The sequence below is a fragment of the Notechis scutatus genome, chromosome Z (assembly GCF_049901735.1).
Source record: "Notechis scutatus isolate UNSWTSFEM ecotype Mainland chromosome Z, rNotScu1.2, whole genome shotgun sequence".
Taxonomy (NCBI): Eukaryota; Metazoa; Chordata; class Lepidosauria; order Squamata; family Elapidae; genus Notechis; species Notechis scutatus.
Window position 1 is genome coordinate 78,623,443 of NC_142025.1, and position 14,414 is coordinate 78,637,856.

The window sequence follows — 14,414 nt, forward strand, 5'->3', positions numbered from 1 at the left end:
ATTTTGCAGCATCTCCAAAATCATGTGATCAAAATTCAGATGCTTGGTACCTGGTTCATATTTATGACCATTGCTCTATACCAAGGTCATGTGATCACCTTTTGCAATCTTCTGACAAATACTGTCAAAGAGGAAACCAGATTCTCTTAACAACTGGGTTACTAATTTATCAACTGCAGTTGTTTATTTAATAAATTTGGCAAAAAAGGTTGTAAAACTCAATTAACAAATGTTTTATTTAACAACAGAAATTGGGCTCAATTATGCTCATAAGTCTACATGTCTGCTCCCCATACAACTCTATTTAAAAAATAGTGTGGCTGGTAGCTGTAGAAAAAGAAATAACATTGATAAAGAATATGAGATAAAACCAATACTGATACACTATGTCCTTAATTCCCAAAATAAATCTAATATTAAGATACTAATATTAAGATACTAATATTAAGATCTATTAAAACAGTCCTATAATGACAAAATTGAGTGCATTTGTGATAGAAGTAAAAATTCTGAAGAAAGAATGACAACATAACTCAACGCTGAGTGCTTGCAACCAATAGGCCTGTGAATAAAGAAAATGTGTCATTTACATCTTCCTCCGTTATACAGTTTATCCGCCTCCTTTTTATTATTTTCTAGTCCTATTCTCCTCCTTTTACAAAAGACAGGATTTAAAGGCGTTCTTTGTCTGCTAAAAGAATAATCTCACCTTCACTCGTTATCCCAAGCATCGAGAAACTTAAAAACGAACTTTACAAACTTACCTAGCAACGTTTTCAGGAATTAACTTCTTCCTGCAAAACTTACTTCCGTCGGTGGCCACAGAGGGTGCTCCTCCAATCGCTCCACATGAAAACTACAAAACTACATTACCCAGGGTCCCTCGCGGCTGCACTTCGAACTCGGAAGTTATATATGGGCTTGCCTGAGACAGGCTGATGCTGGAAGTGCAAGTGAGGTCGGTCTTCTCCTTTCGTCTGCTGTGCGAATTTTTTCGGAGCCCGCGGGGAGAGATTTCATCGCTTGGCCGTTTCACTCCTTGTCTCGAAACATAGCCATCCTCGACCATGAGAATCACCGCCATCTTCCCCGAGCTCGGCTGTTGCCTTCTCGTTTTTCTGGTGAGCTAAATAGCTAAGATGGGGTATCTGTCTGCCTGTTTCACTGGTGGTGGGGGGCAGGGGGGGTATAGCAAAATGAACAACGGACCATTTGCAGGATGGGCGAAAGAGGGTACACATAGCCTGTCATTTTTTGCTCCTACCCATAAATTTCTCCCAGGCGAAAAACCGGTACCGCGGGAACCCAGGCGGGCGGGGTAAGTGCCTGCTGGTGTGGCTCTGTCTGATAGGCTGCGAACTTTTCGGACCCGGAATCTCAAGCCGGCGACTGGGCGGGGTCCGAATGGGTCCGGGCAGGGATTGATACAATTACCTAGCAGGATATCTGGTTGCCTTAGAAGACGTACAAGATTTGCTTCTTCAAATGGGGCTTTTCCTGACGAATATGTGTCAAGAGTTCCAGAAGAAAAGATCATCCTCGTGGCGATTTTGCTTTGAAACATATCAATATCTAAAACACACACACACCACAACTTGTTTCTCGCGTCCGGAGTTTCGGGCCACTTTCATGTTTTTTGGATAGAAATGACCATCCCATGTATGACTCAGGTTTTTCAAGTATGTGATCAAATGATTGTTATATATTAAGCAGCTGTGTGAAATTTAATAAACATCCAGAAGTATAAAAAAGTATTGAACACATATTAACTGCAAGTTGATAATGATGTGGGATGGATTTTAAATTAGTTGTCAATCTAGAGTTCGAAATAGAATTTGCTTCCTACTTTTAGCCATTACTTTTCTGCCAGAGTGTCCTTCAACAAAAAAGTAAAAGTTCTGCTGATCTAGATAGTTGATCTTATATAGAAGATTTAAGACACCCTTCACTTGTATGGGGAAAAAAATCTCACTCTCACTAACACTGATGATACTAAAAAAGCATCAAGGACTCCATATAATCTTATGCACCAAAGAACAAATTCCTTGTGTGTCTAATCACACTTGGCCAGTAAAGAATTCTAAATACTTACAAGGCAGTGACATGCTTTATCTGTTTAGATTTGTTTAATGTTTCAGTAAAAAAAGGGAAAGTTTTGATTTATTCTTAGAATATATTTTTAACATTGCTACTTGAAAGATTTTTTTGTATGCATTTGAATTGGTGTTGCAAAATTTTGGAAACAGATAATGACTGATCCAAGAATTCTACATCTTTTAGGGATGATTAAACTTCCATACAAATATTGACTATAACAATTCTATCTTCTAGCAAATTTTGTTGTCCAGATAAAGCTATAAATACTTTTTTTTTGTTCCTTTAAATAAGTGTTGACTCCTGGTGAACAAATATTTTCAGTTTGCTTGATAAGATTTCAGAAGTGGTCTGCCATTGCTTGTGTTCCAAGAGAGTGTGACTGGCCTAAGGTCACCCAGGTGGCTTTGTGCCTACGATGGGACTAGAGCTTATAATTATCTGGTTTCTAGCCTTGAGCCTTAACTACTGCACCAAACTAGCTCACATATTTCCATACAGTAAAACAATTTAAAATTTGGTTTTAAATGTGTAAATGGACCTTAATTTTGGTGAACACAAAATTCTGGGATTTATAGGAATTAAGATTGAAAGTTACAGAACCAAGGCATCAGACACACAGCCTCTATTTATTCATTGGACAGTGAATTGGCTGTTTTGTTTGACTATTTTAGAAAAGATGATGTAGGCCATAGATATTTTATGGATTTTTTTAACAGATTACACATTTTGAGAAATGCTTGAGTGAAAGGAGTCTCAATTTTCTTATCTTCTGTTATGATCTATTGCAGAGAACATGCAACCTTTCTCTGAAATTGTGTCCATAATGAAGACAATGAAGCAGACTGAAGTAATCCTTGTAGGTGTATAAGCCAGGACAATTATATTTAGCCTTCAGTAGCTGGTTATTTTCTCCTACCTGGTATTTTTGCATAAATGCAAATCTAGCTGCTAAAGTTCTTCACCTGGGATAGACTTTAGGAAGACAAATCTTCTCTAACAAGATGGATGATATAAGGAGTTTTAGGGCTAAAAGCCAAATGCACATATCCCTACGATACCATGGAGTGCTCGGAGAAGACCAACTTCAGCTTGCAGACATTCCATAAGCACCTCAAACTAGTGTTCCTTGACAGCTGCATTTAATTACCTGTAATTTCCTTACAAAGCTTTAAGGAAGTTAAAACAGAACCATTCTTGCAGGCATTCCATTATCTTAAACTACTTTGGTCATTCTGTACTTTTTCCAGAAACATTGAGAAACAGAAAAAGAGCAGCACTTATACTGGTATTTAGTATCTAAATTTGGAATGAACTCTTTCGGGCAAGGCTGTCAAACTCCTGGCCCATGGGCTGGATGCATCACATGCTAGCCACGTCTATGTCTGGTTTAGCAAAGGAGGGAAAAGTCCCTATACGTCACGTGACGACGCTGTGAGTTTGACACCCCTGTGTTAGGCTTTGGAGTCTAACCTTGTTTGTTGTAGGAATTCAAATGATAAATTGAATTAAATTCAACTTCTGCTTCAACATACCCAGTGAAAGAGAGCCTTATCTCCTCCTGGATAATTTGTCTGAATATGTATGGTTCTTATTGTCCAGTAGTTTCACATTTCCATAGAATCTGTCATCCCATAACTGAACCCAATATTCAGTATCCTACATTCAGATATTTAACAGAATAACAGAATTTGAAGGGAGCTTAGAATTCTTCTAGTCCCACGCTCTGTTCAAGCAGGAAGCTCAATACCATTTCAGACAAATTGTTGTCTAATCACTTCTTAAAGTATGTATTCCCAGTGTTGGGATACTCACAATGACTGAGGCAAGTGTTCCCCTGATTAATTATTTTAACTGCCAGGAAATTTGTCCCTAGTTCTAGATTGGTTCTCTCCTTAATTAGTTTCCATCCATTGCTTCTTATCCTGCCTTCTGGTGCTTTGGAGAATAGGCTGAACCCCTCTTCTTTGAGGTAGCCCTTTAGATACTGGAACACTGCTATCACTTAGTGAACTGTTGTAACTTCAGGATACTGTACTAGTATTTGCCCCCAGTCTTGAAAGATTAACATTCCCATCATAATGTTTAAATTTCTAGTCCTCCCAATCAATCCAATTTGAATTGTATAATCCACACAATTGGACACAGTACTTGATGAGGTGAGAGAGTCAGTTTGGTGTAGGAGTTAAGGCATAAACCTAGAAACCAGGGAGCTCTTATTCCACTTTAGGAATTGGGTAATCTGGATAATCTTGGGCCAGTTACTTTTTCTAGCCTTAGGAAGCATGCAATGGCAAACTACTTCCAAACACTTCCTCCCCCCAAAAAACTTGGACTCACCCAGGCAGTCTCCAGAAGTCAATTCCAATTCAAAGGCAAACTTATGCATGTGTACACATAACACTATGAGGTATCTGACCAATGTAGAATAAAGTAGAATAATTATTTTTCATAATTTTGAAACATGTTTCTTACCTTGCCCTTGTGTTAAACTTTTGGCTCACATTTTATTTGCAACCAATTGCTATTACAAGGTCTTTTTTTTACAATACTAGTGCCAGACCGGGTATTCACTATTCCAGTTTTTCCCCTCCAACTGGGTTTCACAACTCTGAGTAAGGGATTAAAGGGATTCAGCTCCTGCTTCAGGAGCTGATTTTCCCATTTAACTTGCTACCTTACCAGTGTTTGCATCCATTTAGTACAGGAAGTAACTTCTTTTGCCATAAGCACATGGATAACATCCAATTCTTTGCTTTCCCCAAACAACAAAAACATTTCTAACAAACCTAGCAGAGCAAGAGGATCACATGAGTCCCTCTTCGGTTTCCTTGTTATAGAAATGTATATGTACACGTATATGTATACATATGTGTTCTCCTAAGAAGTCTGAGTTATAACATGCATTTCCAATTGAGTTGAGTTGGAATTAATAAACATAGGGTTGCACAGCTCAACTACAGTATACTTTATCTGTGTCTAAAATCCCTTCAAAAACATTTTTGAAAAAGAAGGAAGAGGGAAGATTGGGTATCTAAGTGGCTATTAAAAAGTCCAATACAATTTCAGCATGCTAATCCATTACACTTGTCTATATTATTATGTTGCATAATAATATATATTATGATAGCATCAGAAGCATGGGAAGTGATAGTACTGCTTTATGGTGCCCTAGTGGAATATTGTGTCCAGTTCTGGTTACCACATACAAAAAAGATGTTCTAATCCTGGAAAGTGTCCAGAGAAGAAGAATAAAGATGATAGAGGGTCTGGATGCTAAATCATGTGACAAATGGTTCAGGGAATTTTTCAATATGTCAAGTCTATTGAAGTGAAGAATTAGGGGTACATTTTAACTGTCTTCAGTAGTGTGTTACAGAGAGGAGAGGATTGACTGATTCTCCAAAGACCAGAGGAACACAGGACTATTAGCTCTCCTTTGAAAAATATTAATTATAAATGGAGGATTTTCTGTGTAATTGTTCAATTTCACAATATAAACTGATATACCTATATATGCTGTTTAACAGACATATTATTTTGATTTTTACAAATGAGGATTAATAAGTATATAGAGGTAACATGAACAATTCCTTGTATTTGAATATTTTTTTTAACTGATAAGTTCTATATCTTGAAAAAAATTGCAAATTCCTGCCCTGTACTGTACTTTTCATTTCATGTACATTATATGAATGAGAAAGTTTACATTGTCTTACAGAAAGTCCTTGACTTTTAATGGCAATTGAGGCTGAAATTTCCATTGCAAAGCAAGGTGATTATAAAGTGCAGCAGCAATGCCTTACAGTCCCTATTGCTATCATTAACTGACTCGCACTGTCATTAAGCAAAGCAACTTCCTGCCAGTTTGCCATAACCTAAGTCAGTGAGCAAGCTGGTAGGAAATTGCAAGTCCCAGGCCTGCAAGCTGGTTGCTGCCAGGTAGAGTTGTTGAGGAGGTGGGCAGGGTTGAGGGTGAAGGTGCATTAAAAGGAGGCTATGTGTGGATCATAGGGTCAGGGAAGCCTGAAGGATAAGTGAGATGCACTATGCAGTTGGGAAAAGTATGAGGAAGTGCACAGTAGCTGCTCATGGGTTGGTAAGGGATAAGAGGCACTGCAAATGTTGAGAGCACACAAGAGACACCATACAGGTTGGTTGGCATTACAGATGATCCTCAGCTTACAACCATTCATTTAGTGACTGTTCAAAGTTACAACGGCACTGAAAAATGTTAGCAATTTTCACACGTACAACTGTTGCAGCATTCCCTATGGTCCTGTGATCAAAGTTCAGACTTGATAACTGAGTCATATTTATGACAGGATCATGTGACCATCTTCTAAGAAGCAAAATCAATGGGAAAGCCAGATTCACTTAACAGCCATGTTACTAACTTAACAACTGCAGTGATTCAATTAGCAACTGTAGCAAGAAAGGTCATAAAATTATGCCAAACTCAAATGTCTCAGTTGTGGGCTCAGTTGTACTCGTAGGTTAAGAACTACCTGTATAGGATTACAAAATAATAGAGTTGGAAGTCATTTTGGAGGTCTTCTAGTCCAATCCACTGTTTAAGCAGGGGACCTTATGCAGCTCTGGACAAATGGCTGCCCAGTCTTTTTTTTAAACCTCCACTGATGGAGCACCACAAGTTTTGGAGGTAAGCCAAAAAGTTCCACTAATTGTTTTCACAGACAGAAAATTTATTCTTTAATTCTAGGTTGAATCTCTCTTTGGTAAGTTTTATCTGTTATTTGTGTTACCATCAGATGCTTTGGAGAATATACCAATTCTATTCTTGGTGACAGCCTCTATTGAACTATCATGTCATCCCTAGTCCTTTTTTCTTTGTTAGACTACATATATCCAATTCCCGCAACCTTTTATTGTATATTTTAGCCTCCTGGCCCGTAATCATCTTTTTGCTTTTTTCTGCATACTTTCTAGGGTCTCAATATCTTTTTGGTATTGTGGTGTCCAAAACTGGATGCAGTATTCTAAATGTGGTCTTACTAGTGCAATAAAAAGTGGTATTAATACTTCATGTGATCTTGATACTATCCCCCTTTCGACGCAGCCTAGGACTGTTGGCTTTTTTGGAAGCTGCAGCACACTCAAGTGAATGTCCACTAGGATTCCTAGATCTTTATCACAGTTACTGCTGTTGAGACAGGTGCTACATATGTATCCGTGCATTTGGTTTTTCTTGCCTAAGTGTGGAATTTTACTTCTAGAAGAACTACTTCTATAATAAATTTTGTTCCATTTCAATTAGTTCCTGACTTGTTGCTCTAAATTTTACTTTCACCTTTTACATTTGCTGATGTCTCACCCAATTTTATGTAACCTACAAATTAGTAAGCATTTCTTTTACCTCATCTCTGAAACAATTAATAAAAATAGATAAGAGCAGTAAATACTGAACTTATTGCACCCCATTCAGACATATCAACGACTTTTTCAAAATTTTGGCAACGTTTTAGGGTCACCGATTTCCCTAATGTGCCTACTGATTTCATTTTATGAAGTAAATCTTCCCTATTAATTAGTATAAGGTTTAACAGATTAATCCTTTGTGCCCTCTTCCTCGCTTAAAAGATGAAATATGCAATACATGTTAGAAATTTTCTGGAAGCTTCATGATTGGCACAGTTTGTGCTCCAATAATTGTTGGAATAATAATCTGCATTTATTTTTTTAGCTCAGGTGCTCTTAGTGTTCTCAAACTGTTTACATAAATTTCAGGTATGGATATTTTTAATTACTCTCTTTTTAACTTATATTTAGCCAATTAAGAGCCATATTGAGGTAGTGACTAAAGGTACTGGGTTGCAGACAATGAGTTCTACTCCTGTTTTGGACGTGAAACCAGCTGCTAGGATCAAGGCAATGACCAACCGCTTCTGAAAATGTTTCCCCAAAAATTTGCATGGATTTGTCCAGGTAATTGCCAGCAGTCAAGATTGATTTGAAGCCCCCCCTCCCCTCCATGAAGAAGCAAAAATAAACAAGCAAATTATAAACTTTAATATAAGTAGTACTCAACTCACAAACACAATTGGGCACAGAATTGCAGTTATAAATTGTTGTGGTCATTAAGAGGCTCTCATGTAACTACCTTGTTCAGCGACCATAATCTCAGTACTCCCAGTTGTGGTTGGTAAGTGATCCCTTATTTGTTAAGCAGTAGAGTCCCAGGTAAGGATCTCTCCTTTCCCCCAATCTATGCTCTTTTGGTTACACTGTATGGTGGCACTAGTGACAGTAGCCATAATTGCCCCAGGTGCCCAGATGACCTTGACCCCTAAAGCCATTCTCTAAGCTGGTGTTCTTTTCCCTCTAAAGCTGGGCTTCCCTTTCCCTCTGAAAGCAGACTTCCTTTTCTTGCAAGTTGACTTCCATCTCCTATTAAATACATTTACCATTTTTTCCTGAGTGTTTACAGAGTCTATTTGTCAAATTCTGAGAATTAATATATGGAAAGTAGAAAACATGAAACTCAGCCAATGTTCTGATTTTTCATTGAATGTTTCAATAAGGCCCATTACTGCAACACTCTGAAGTTTCTATAATGTACAGATTCTGACACAAAGTCCTTAAATTTGGAATTCTCTTTCCAATTCTATAAGGTTTAATTTAGACCTTGCTGATGTAGTTGTGCCTATTTTAGTCAAATACATTCTCACCAGTCTTTGTCAGATGAAATAAATGGACTGTCATATAGTAATCCATAATCTAGATTGTGGCCTGCAGTTTATTCCCTAGGTGTCAAACTCAAGGCCTGGGGTCCGGATCCAGCCCTCAGAATGCTTAGATCTGAGCCATCCTGGAAACAGTGAAGGATCGGCCCACAGTGCCTGTGCCACAAAAATGGAGCTCAGGAGCGCTGTATGTGGTCCTCCTGAGCTCCATCTTCCGTGGCAGAGGGTTACAGGAGGCCATCACAGCCGAAAATGGAGCTCTGGAGCTTGTTTTTGCTGGCAGAGCGCTTGGGCCACCACACAAGTAACATCAAGCTGGCCACACCCCCATGGGCACATACCCCAGCCCTTAGTAATTAAGGATGTATCCCAGCAACCATATTGCTCTTAAAATTTCATTTGCTTAGCTAGTTCTTCAACTTCAGTATTATTTCCTTGCCAATAGTTTTCCTTCACAGACTAGAAAGATGCGTGCAGGCAACCTGCCAAGGTTTATGTGTTTTTATGTTTATGGTAATATAATTGAAGCCATTTGAGTTACTATAGAAATTGCTACACGCATTAGTGGAACAGATAATTTTTAGAGAATTTCATAAATCTTCTGTGTCCCTAATCCTTTGTCTTGGTAGAAAGCATACTTTATGAGCTAATGCATGGTGTCAAACACAAGGTCTGTGAGCCGGATGTGGTTGGACTGGGCCTGCGGGACTGTCCTGGAAAATGCAAGGGGTCGGCCTGCATTGCTTCAGCCTGGTCTACCCAATGTGAAGAGGAAACATTGGGCCAGCCTGGTCTACCCAGTGTGGGCTTGAATGCAGAGTATGTTCTGTATCTGTTGTTTTTGGTTCTTAATTGTCACTGATTGGTGTTGTCCTGTCCTTGTTTCTATGTTATACGAATAGATCTCTGTGTCAACCACTCTTTGTTTAATCTAGTCTAATGTTTATCTTCCCTTATAAACTGAAATGTAAGCTTTTGTTACTTTAATTCCCTTATTTTTTCCTAAAGCAAATTTTCCTTTTCCTTGAAGGACAAGCTTGCACTTTTTTAAAAAATACTTGTTGTTTTTTGATAGGGATACAGTGCTCCCATAAGTATTTTACATCTGGACTATAGAATTTTGTCTGTTCATCTCTGTTTCCTAAATCACCACAATAGAAAGTATTTTATACTTTCTTCTCTTTTCACGCTTTTGTTAGCCTGAAAGTCAGTTTAGAGCAGGTGTGTCAAACTGGCGGCTCGCGGGCAGGATGCGTCATGTGCAGGCCACACCCACCCCAACTCCATGAAGAGGGAAAACATAGCAAAATGTCACGTGACAGCAATGTGATGGTGTGAGTTTGATACCCGTAGCTTAGAGGGAAGATTTGTGAGGTGTTACCTCTATTGTCAAACTCCTGTTATCCCTCTATACTCATTTATTGAGCCTAATCCATGGAAACTGGTCATCTTCTATAATTTCCTTTTATTCATCAAAATGTTTTCTTTATTTTATTTCATGAAAATCTTATTGATCCATATAAATAGGACATACAGGCTTTTCATTGCCATAAACACCATTCTGGAGAGGTTGCAATTATATGGTGTTTTGGAAATTTTATTGTATGAAGTACCGCATGAAGTTAAAAATGTAAGTGTGACTGTAATGCATTCTATACAATGGTACTCTTTTCTTAAGATGGAGCTAGTAGCAAATTAGTATCTTATTGTCAGGCATGAAAGACCAGGTCCACTTGTGAAGGTCCAATTAAAACTGGTTTGTTGCTAATCATGGCTAATCACTTTCTCAACTAATAATTAGTCAATGGAATTCAAAGAAGGCTGGACTTAGCTCACTTGTAGCTAATTAAGGATCTTAGGATGATTCCCCTTTTAACTCTACCCTCAGGTTCTGCCATTCCTTTTCCTATTAATTTGTTTATTATACTCCACTATTAAACTTTGGCAAGTATTCTAGACTGTTGACAGAATTTAAAATTAAGAACAGAATAGAAACTAATACCACAATTAAATTAAAATTAATAATAAATAGGTATTAACACAAGCTAACAATTAAAGATGTGGTAAAAAGACATGTTTTTATATATCCTGAACACAGAGAGAATGAATAGAAAGCAAACTCAACTCTTGAAGGATTTCATTTCATAGACTGAATATAAAAGTTGCTCACTTGCCAGCCTGAAAAATGCATTCTCATGTGTATTTCTGAAATATAGAACAAATTGCAATTTAACTAAAACATGGATGAAATATCAAGTCAGAGAAAGATATGACAGATTTCCCTTGTCCTAATTATGCAGAATTCTTGCATTAATCATCTAGAACAGTAGAGGATGAAGAATCACTCATCACAGTGAAGAAAGTTAGCACCCACCCCTCTTTAAGGATTGAAGAAAAAAAGTGTTCAATCTTAAAGGCATAGAATAATCACATGCATAGAAGAGAACTGTTGAATAGAATAGAATAGAATAGAATAGAATAGAATAGAATAGAATAGAATAGAATACCTTTATTGTCATTGCATTCTACAAATACAATGAAATTTGAAAGATATTCCAGCACAGCGTCCCAATGTTTCTTTCCCTGGGCCATCCAAACTGCAAACAACTACAAAGTCACTACCTTATTAAGATGTGAAAAGATGTGAAATCGCAATACCTCATTCGGATGTATAATAACATATTACAGTACAACCCATCTCTTGTGTATTACACTTGGCAAAGCGTCACAGTCAGGGTTGGATTTATATTTTGTGTATATTTGTAGATATTGTACTCCCTAATTGCAAATGGAGACGCGGGTACTCTATTTTTTGTATCTTCATCTTTAAGTGCTCTGGTTTTATTGTATTGCGAACAGTTGCTGGGGTGCATCCACAGTTTCGTTGTACTTGTACAATGACAATAAAGTTCTTCTTCAAACAACACATCACAATCACACTACAGAGTATTTAAAAATTAAAATAATTAAAATAATAATTAAAAACCTAGTCTAAAACCTATCTAAAACATATAGTAAGTTAGATAGTTTAAAAATGCCACTATATACATAGGGCTAAATCACTTATGCATTGTTTGATTCAAGACAATTATTGCCTTGGGAAAGAAACTGTTTCTCAGTCTATTAGTCCTCATTTTAAGACACCTCTAACGCCTCCCTGATGGTAACAGTTCAAAATATGAATGTCCAGGGTGAGAATGGTCTGTGGATATTTTTAGTGCTCTAGAGAGGAGTCTGGTCTTCTCAATCTCTTCCAAAGAAGAAAGAGAGCAACCGATAATTTTTTGTGCTGTGTTTATAACTCTCTGGAGCATCTTCTTATCCACTGCAGAGCATCCAGCATACCACACCGTTACACAGTATGCCAAAATGCTCTCAATGATAGAACAGTAAAAAGTAACCAGCAACTTTTCACCCAAACCACTCTTCTTCAGCAGCCTCAGAAAGTTCAGGCGCTGTTGGGCCTTCTTTGCAGTGGCCATAGTGTGACCAAGTAAGGTTGTCAGAAATATGAGTTCCTAGAAATTTAAAACTATGAACTCTTTCCACACAGTCTCCATTGATATATAGTGGGAGAGGCTCTGCTTTGCATCTTCTGAAGTCTATATCAATTCTTTGGTCTTTTTGATGTTCAGGGCGAGGTTATGACTCTTGCACCACAAGACCAGTCTGAGAACCTCTGACCTATAGGCAGTCTCGTCTTCTCCTGATATGAGTCCCACCAATGTGGTGTCATCTGCAAATTTTATTATAGAGTTAGTGGGACAAGAGGGAGTACAGTCATAGGTGCAGAGTGAATACAAAAGGGGGCTCAGCACACAACCCTGTGGAGAGTCAGTGCTGAGAGCAAGAGTGGAGGAAAAATAGCTGCCAATCCTAACAGTTTGGGGTCTGTTAGTAAGAAAGTCCTTTATCCAACAGCAGATGTGAGAGGAGAGGCCAATTTCTAGCAACTTAATTTAATTTAAGTTTATTTAAATTTAAAGAGGCACCTTAAAAGACAAAGGCTTGACTCAGGAAAATAAGCATGCCTGAGCATTATAAAACAAGAGCTTGGGAATCAGACTTTTTATTAGTTAACCACTTTCTAACCTTTGATCTAACTTCTTGACACATGCTGCTTTTAACTCAGGGATCCATGGCCCCCAGCCCACTACCGGGCCTTGATCCTTTTAGAACAAGGCCGCGGAAGTGGTGAGCATGCACACATGCATCTCCTAGTGCAAGCAGCAGGCGAGTGCATGTATGTGCCCACTGCTTGTGCAAATGGAGCTGTGTGTGTAGAACCATCCCCTTCCCCCCTACCAAAAAGCCGAAAAGGTTCAGGAGCTCTGTTCTAACAGATTTCTGATTGCCACAGGATCACATTTAACTTGGATACTTCCATCTAGGCTTTGGTTGCATAGAAATGTTTCTTTTGAAGTATGTTTAATTGTTTTTTCTGCACTCAAGTGAGATTTTGTTTCCAGACATTATCTCAACTTGACATCTTGCACTTATAATTGCTGGCAGAAGACAATGTAGAGAGCCTGCCTACACATAAATAGCTCTGTAAGTCACCTTAAAAAGTGGAGAAATATAATGTTATTCTGGTTAGGACCAATTACAATTATCAAAATTGACTGCCAAGATAAAATTATTATTCCAAATAGCACCAATCAGAATTTCAAAGGGAACTTTATAAGAATATCAAAAAAATATCAATAAATTCATATGTGAGGGGGACTCAGTGTTTTTAAATTAAAAATTCTACAAGATTGCAAAGAGAGATGTGAACTTGCATTTCCAAATCTTAAATTATATCTTAAAAGAAACCTGCTTCTAATGGATGTAAAGTAGATAAAATTCTTGAATAGTGGAATGTTAATATAGGAAGTAGCTGACTCAGCCAATAAACTTCATTGATATGTACTGTATTATATAAAGATACAAATGAGGATACAAATTTACAAAGACATGTAAGATAAAATGTGTAAAAGTATGAATTTCACAAAGGGAATAATAAGTCAAGCAATTTCACATTTACTCACTCAAATGCTTTCTTGGAGATAATTATAGCAAGAAAAATGTAATTAATATGCAGACATATACCATGGTTAGTATATTTACAAAATAGTGAAAGAATAAAAATCAAATCTAATAAAGGAGGGATATTAAGGAAAAAGAATTTGAATTCTTTCGATTCACTGGAACATCTTTAAAAATTACCATGTAGAGGTTCAAAAATTAATGGTAACACAGGGTTTAAAAACTGGTAAAATGATCAAGTTAAAATAATCATTTCCAAATACAGATTGATAAAAGTCTTGGCTTTTAATACTGCAAATATAATTGTGGTTGAAAAAAGAAAAGTGTGGATAATTGATGTGACAATATTAGAGGTTAATAGAATAGAAGACAAGTGTTAGAGAAGATCACAAAATATCAAAATCTAAATTGAAAATAATGCTGTAAATTAGCCATTGTGGTCTCAATGGGTATTGTCATACTAGTAAATGTTGGACAGCAGTTAGGGAATATGTGCATTGATAAAATTGACATCTGTCAATTTCAAAAGGCCGCAGCATTTAGACCTACACATACACTACACAGATATATTACAGCATCCTAGATTCT

The 14,414-nt window shown here is 37.4% G+C and overlaps 2 protein-coding genes across 4 annotated transcripts in view; one reads left to right on the top strand and one right to left on the bottom strand.

Moving 5' to 3' along the window:
* The window catches only part of INVS (inversin), a 113,156-nt gene extending 112,258 nt beyond the window's left edge, over positions 1–898 (bottom strand). For 2 of the 3 annotated variants that reach the window (XR_015745820.1, XM_026678326.2), the window contains exon 1: positions 765–898. The gene's annotated coding sequence lies outside the window, so the exon portion shown is untranslated. The remainder of the gene's footprint in view (positions 1–764) is intronic. The other variant, XM_087946473.1, reaches the window with a different exon arrangement.
* A 31-nt stretch (positions 899–929) lies between these two features.
* Positions 930–14,414, top strand: part of ERP44 (endoplasmic reticulum protein 44) — a 66,524-nt gene continuing 53,039 nt past the window's right edge. The window contains exon 1 of the mRNA XM_026678338.2: positions 930–1,121. Coding sequence (XP_026534123.1) covers positions 1,068–1,121 — 54 coding nt within the window. The 5' untranslated portion in view covers positions 930–1,067. The remainder of the gene's footprint in view (positions 1,122–14,414) is intronic.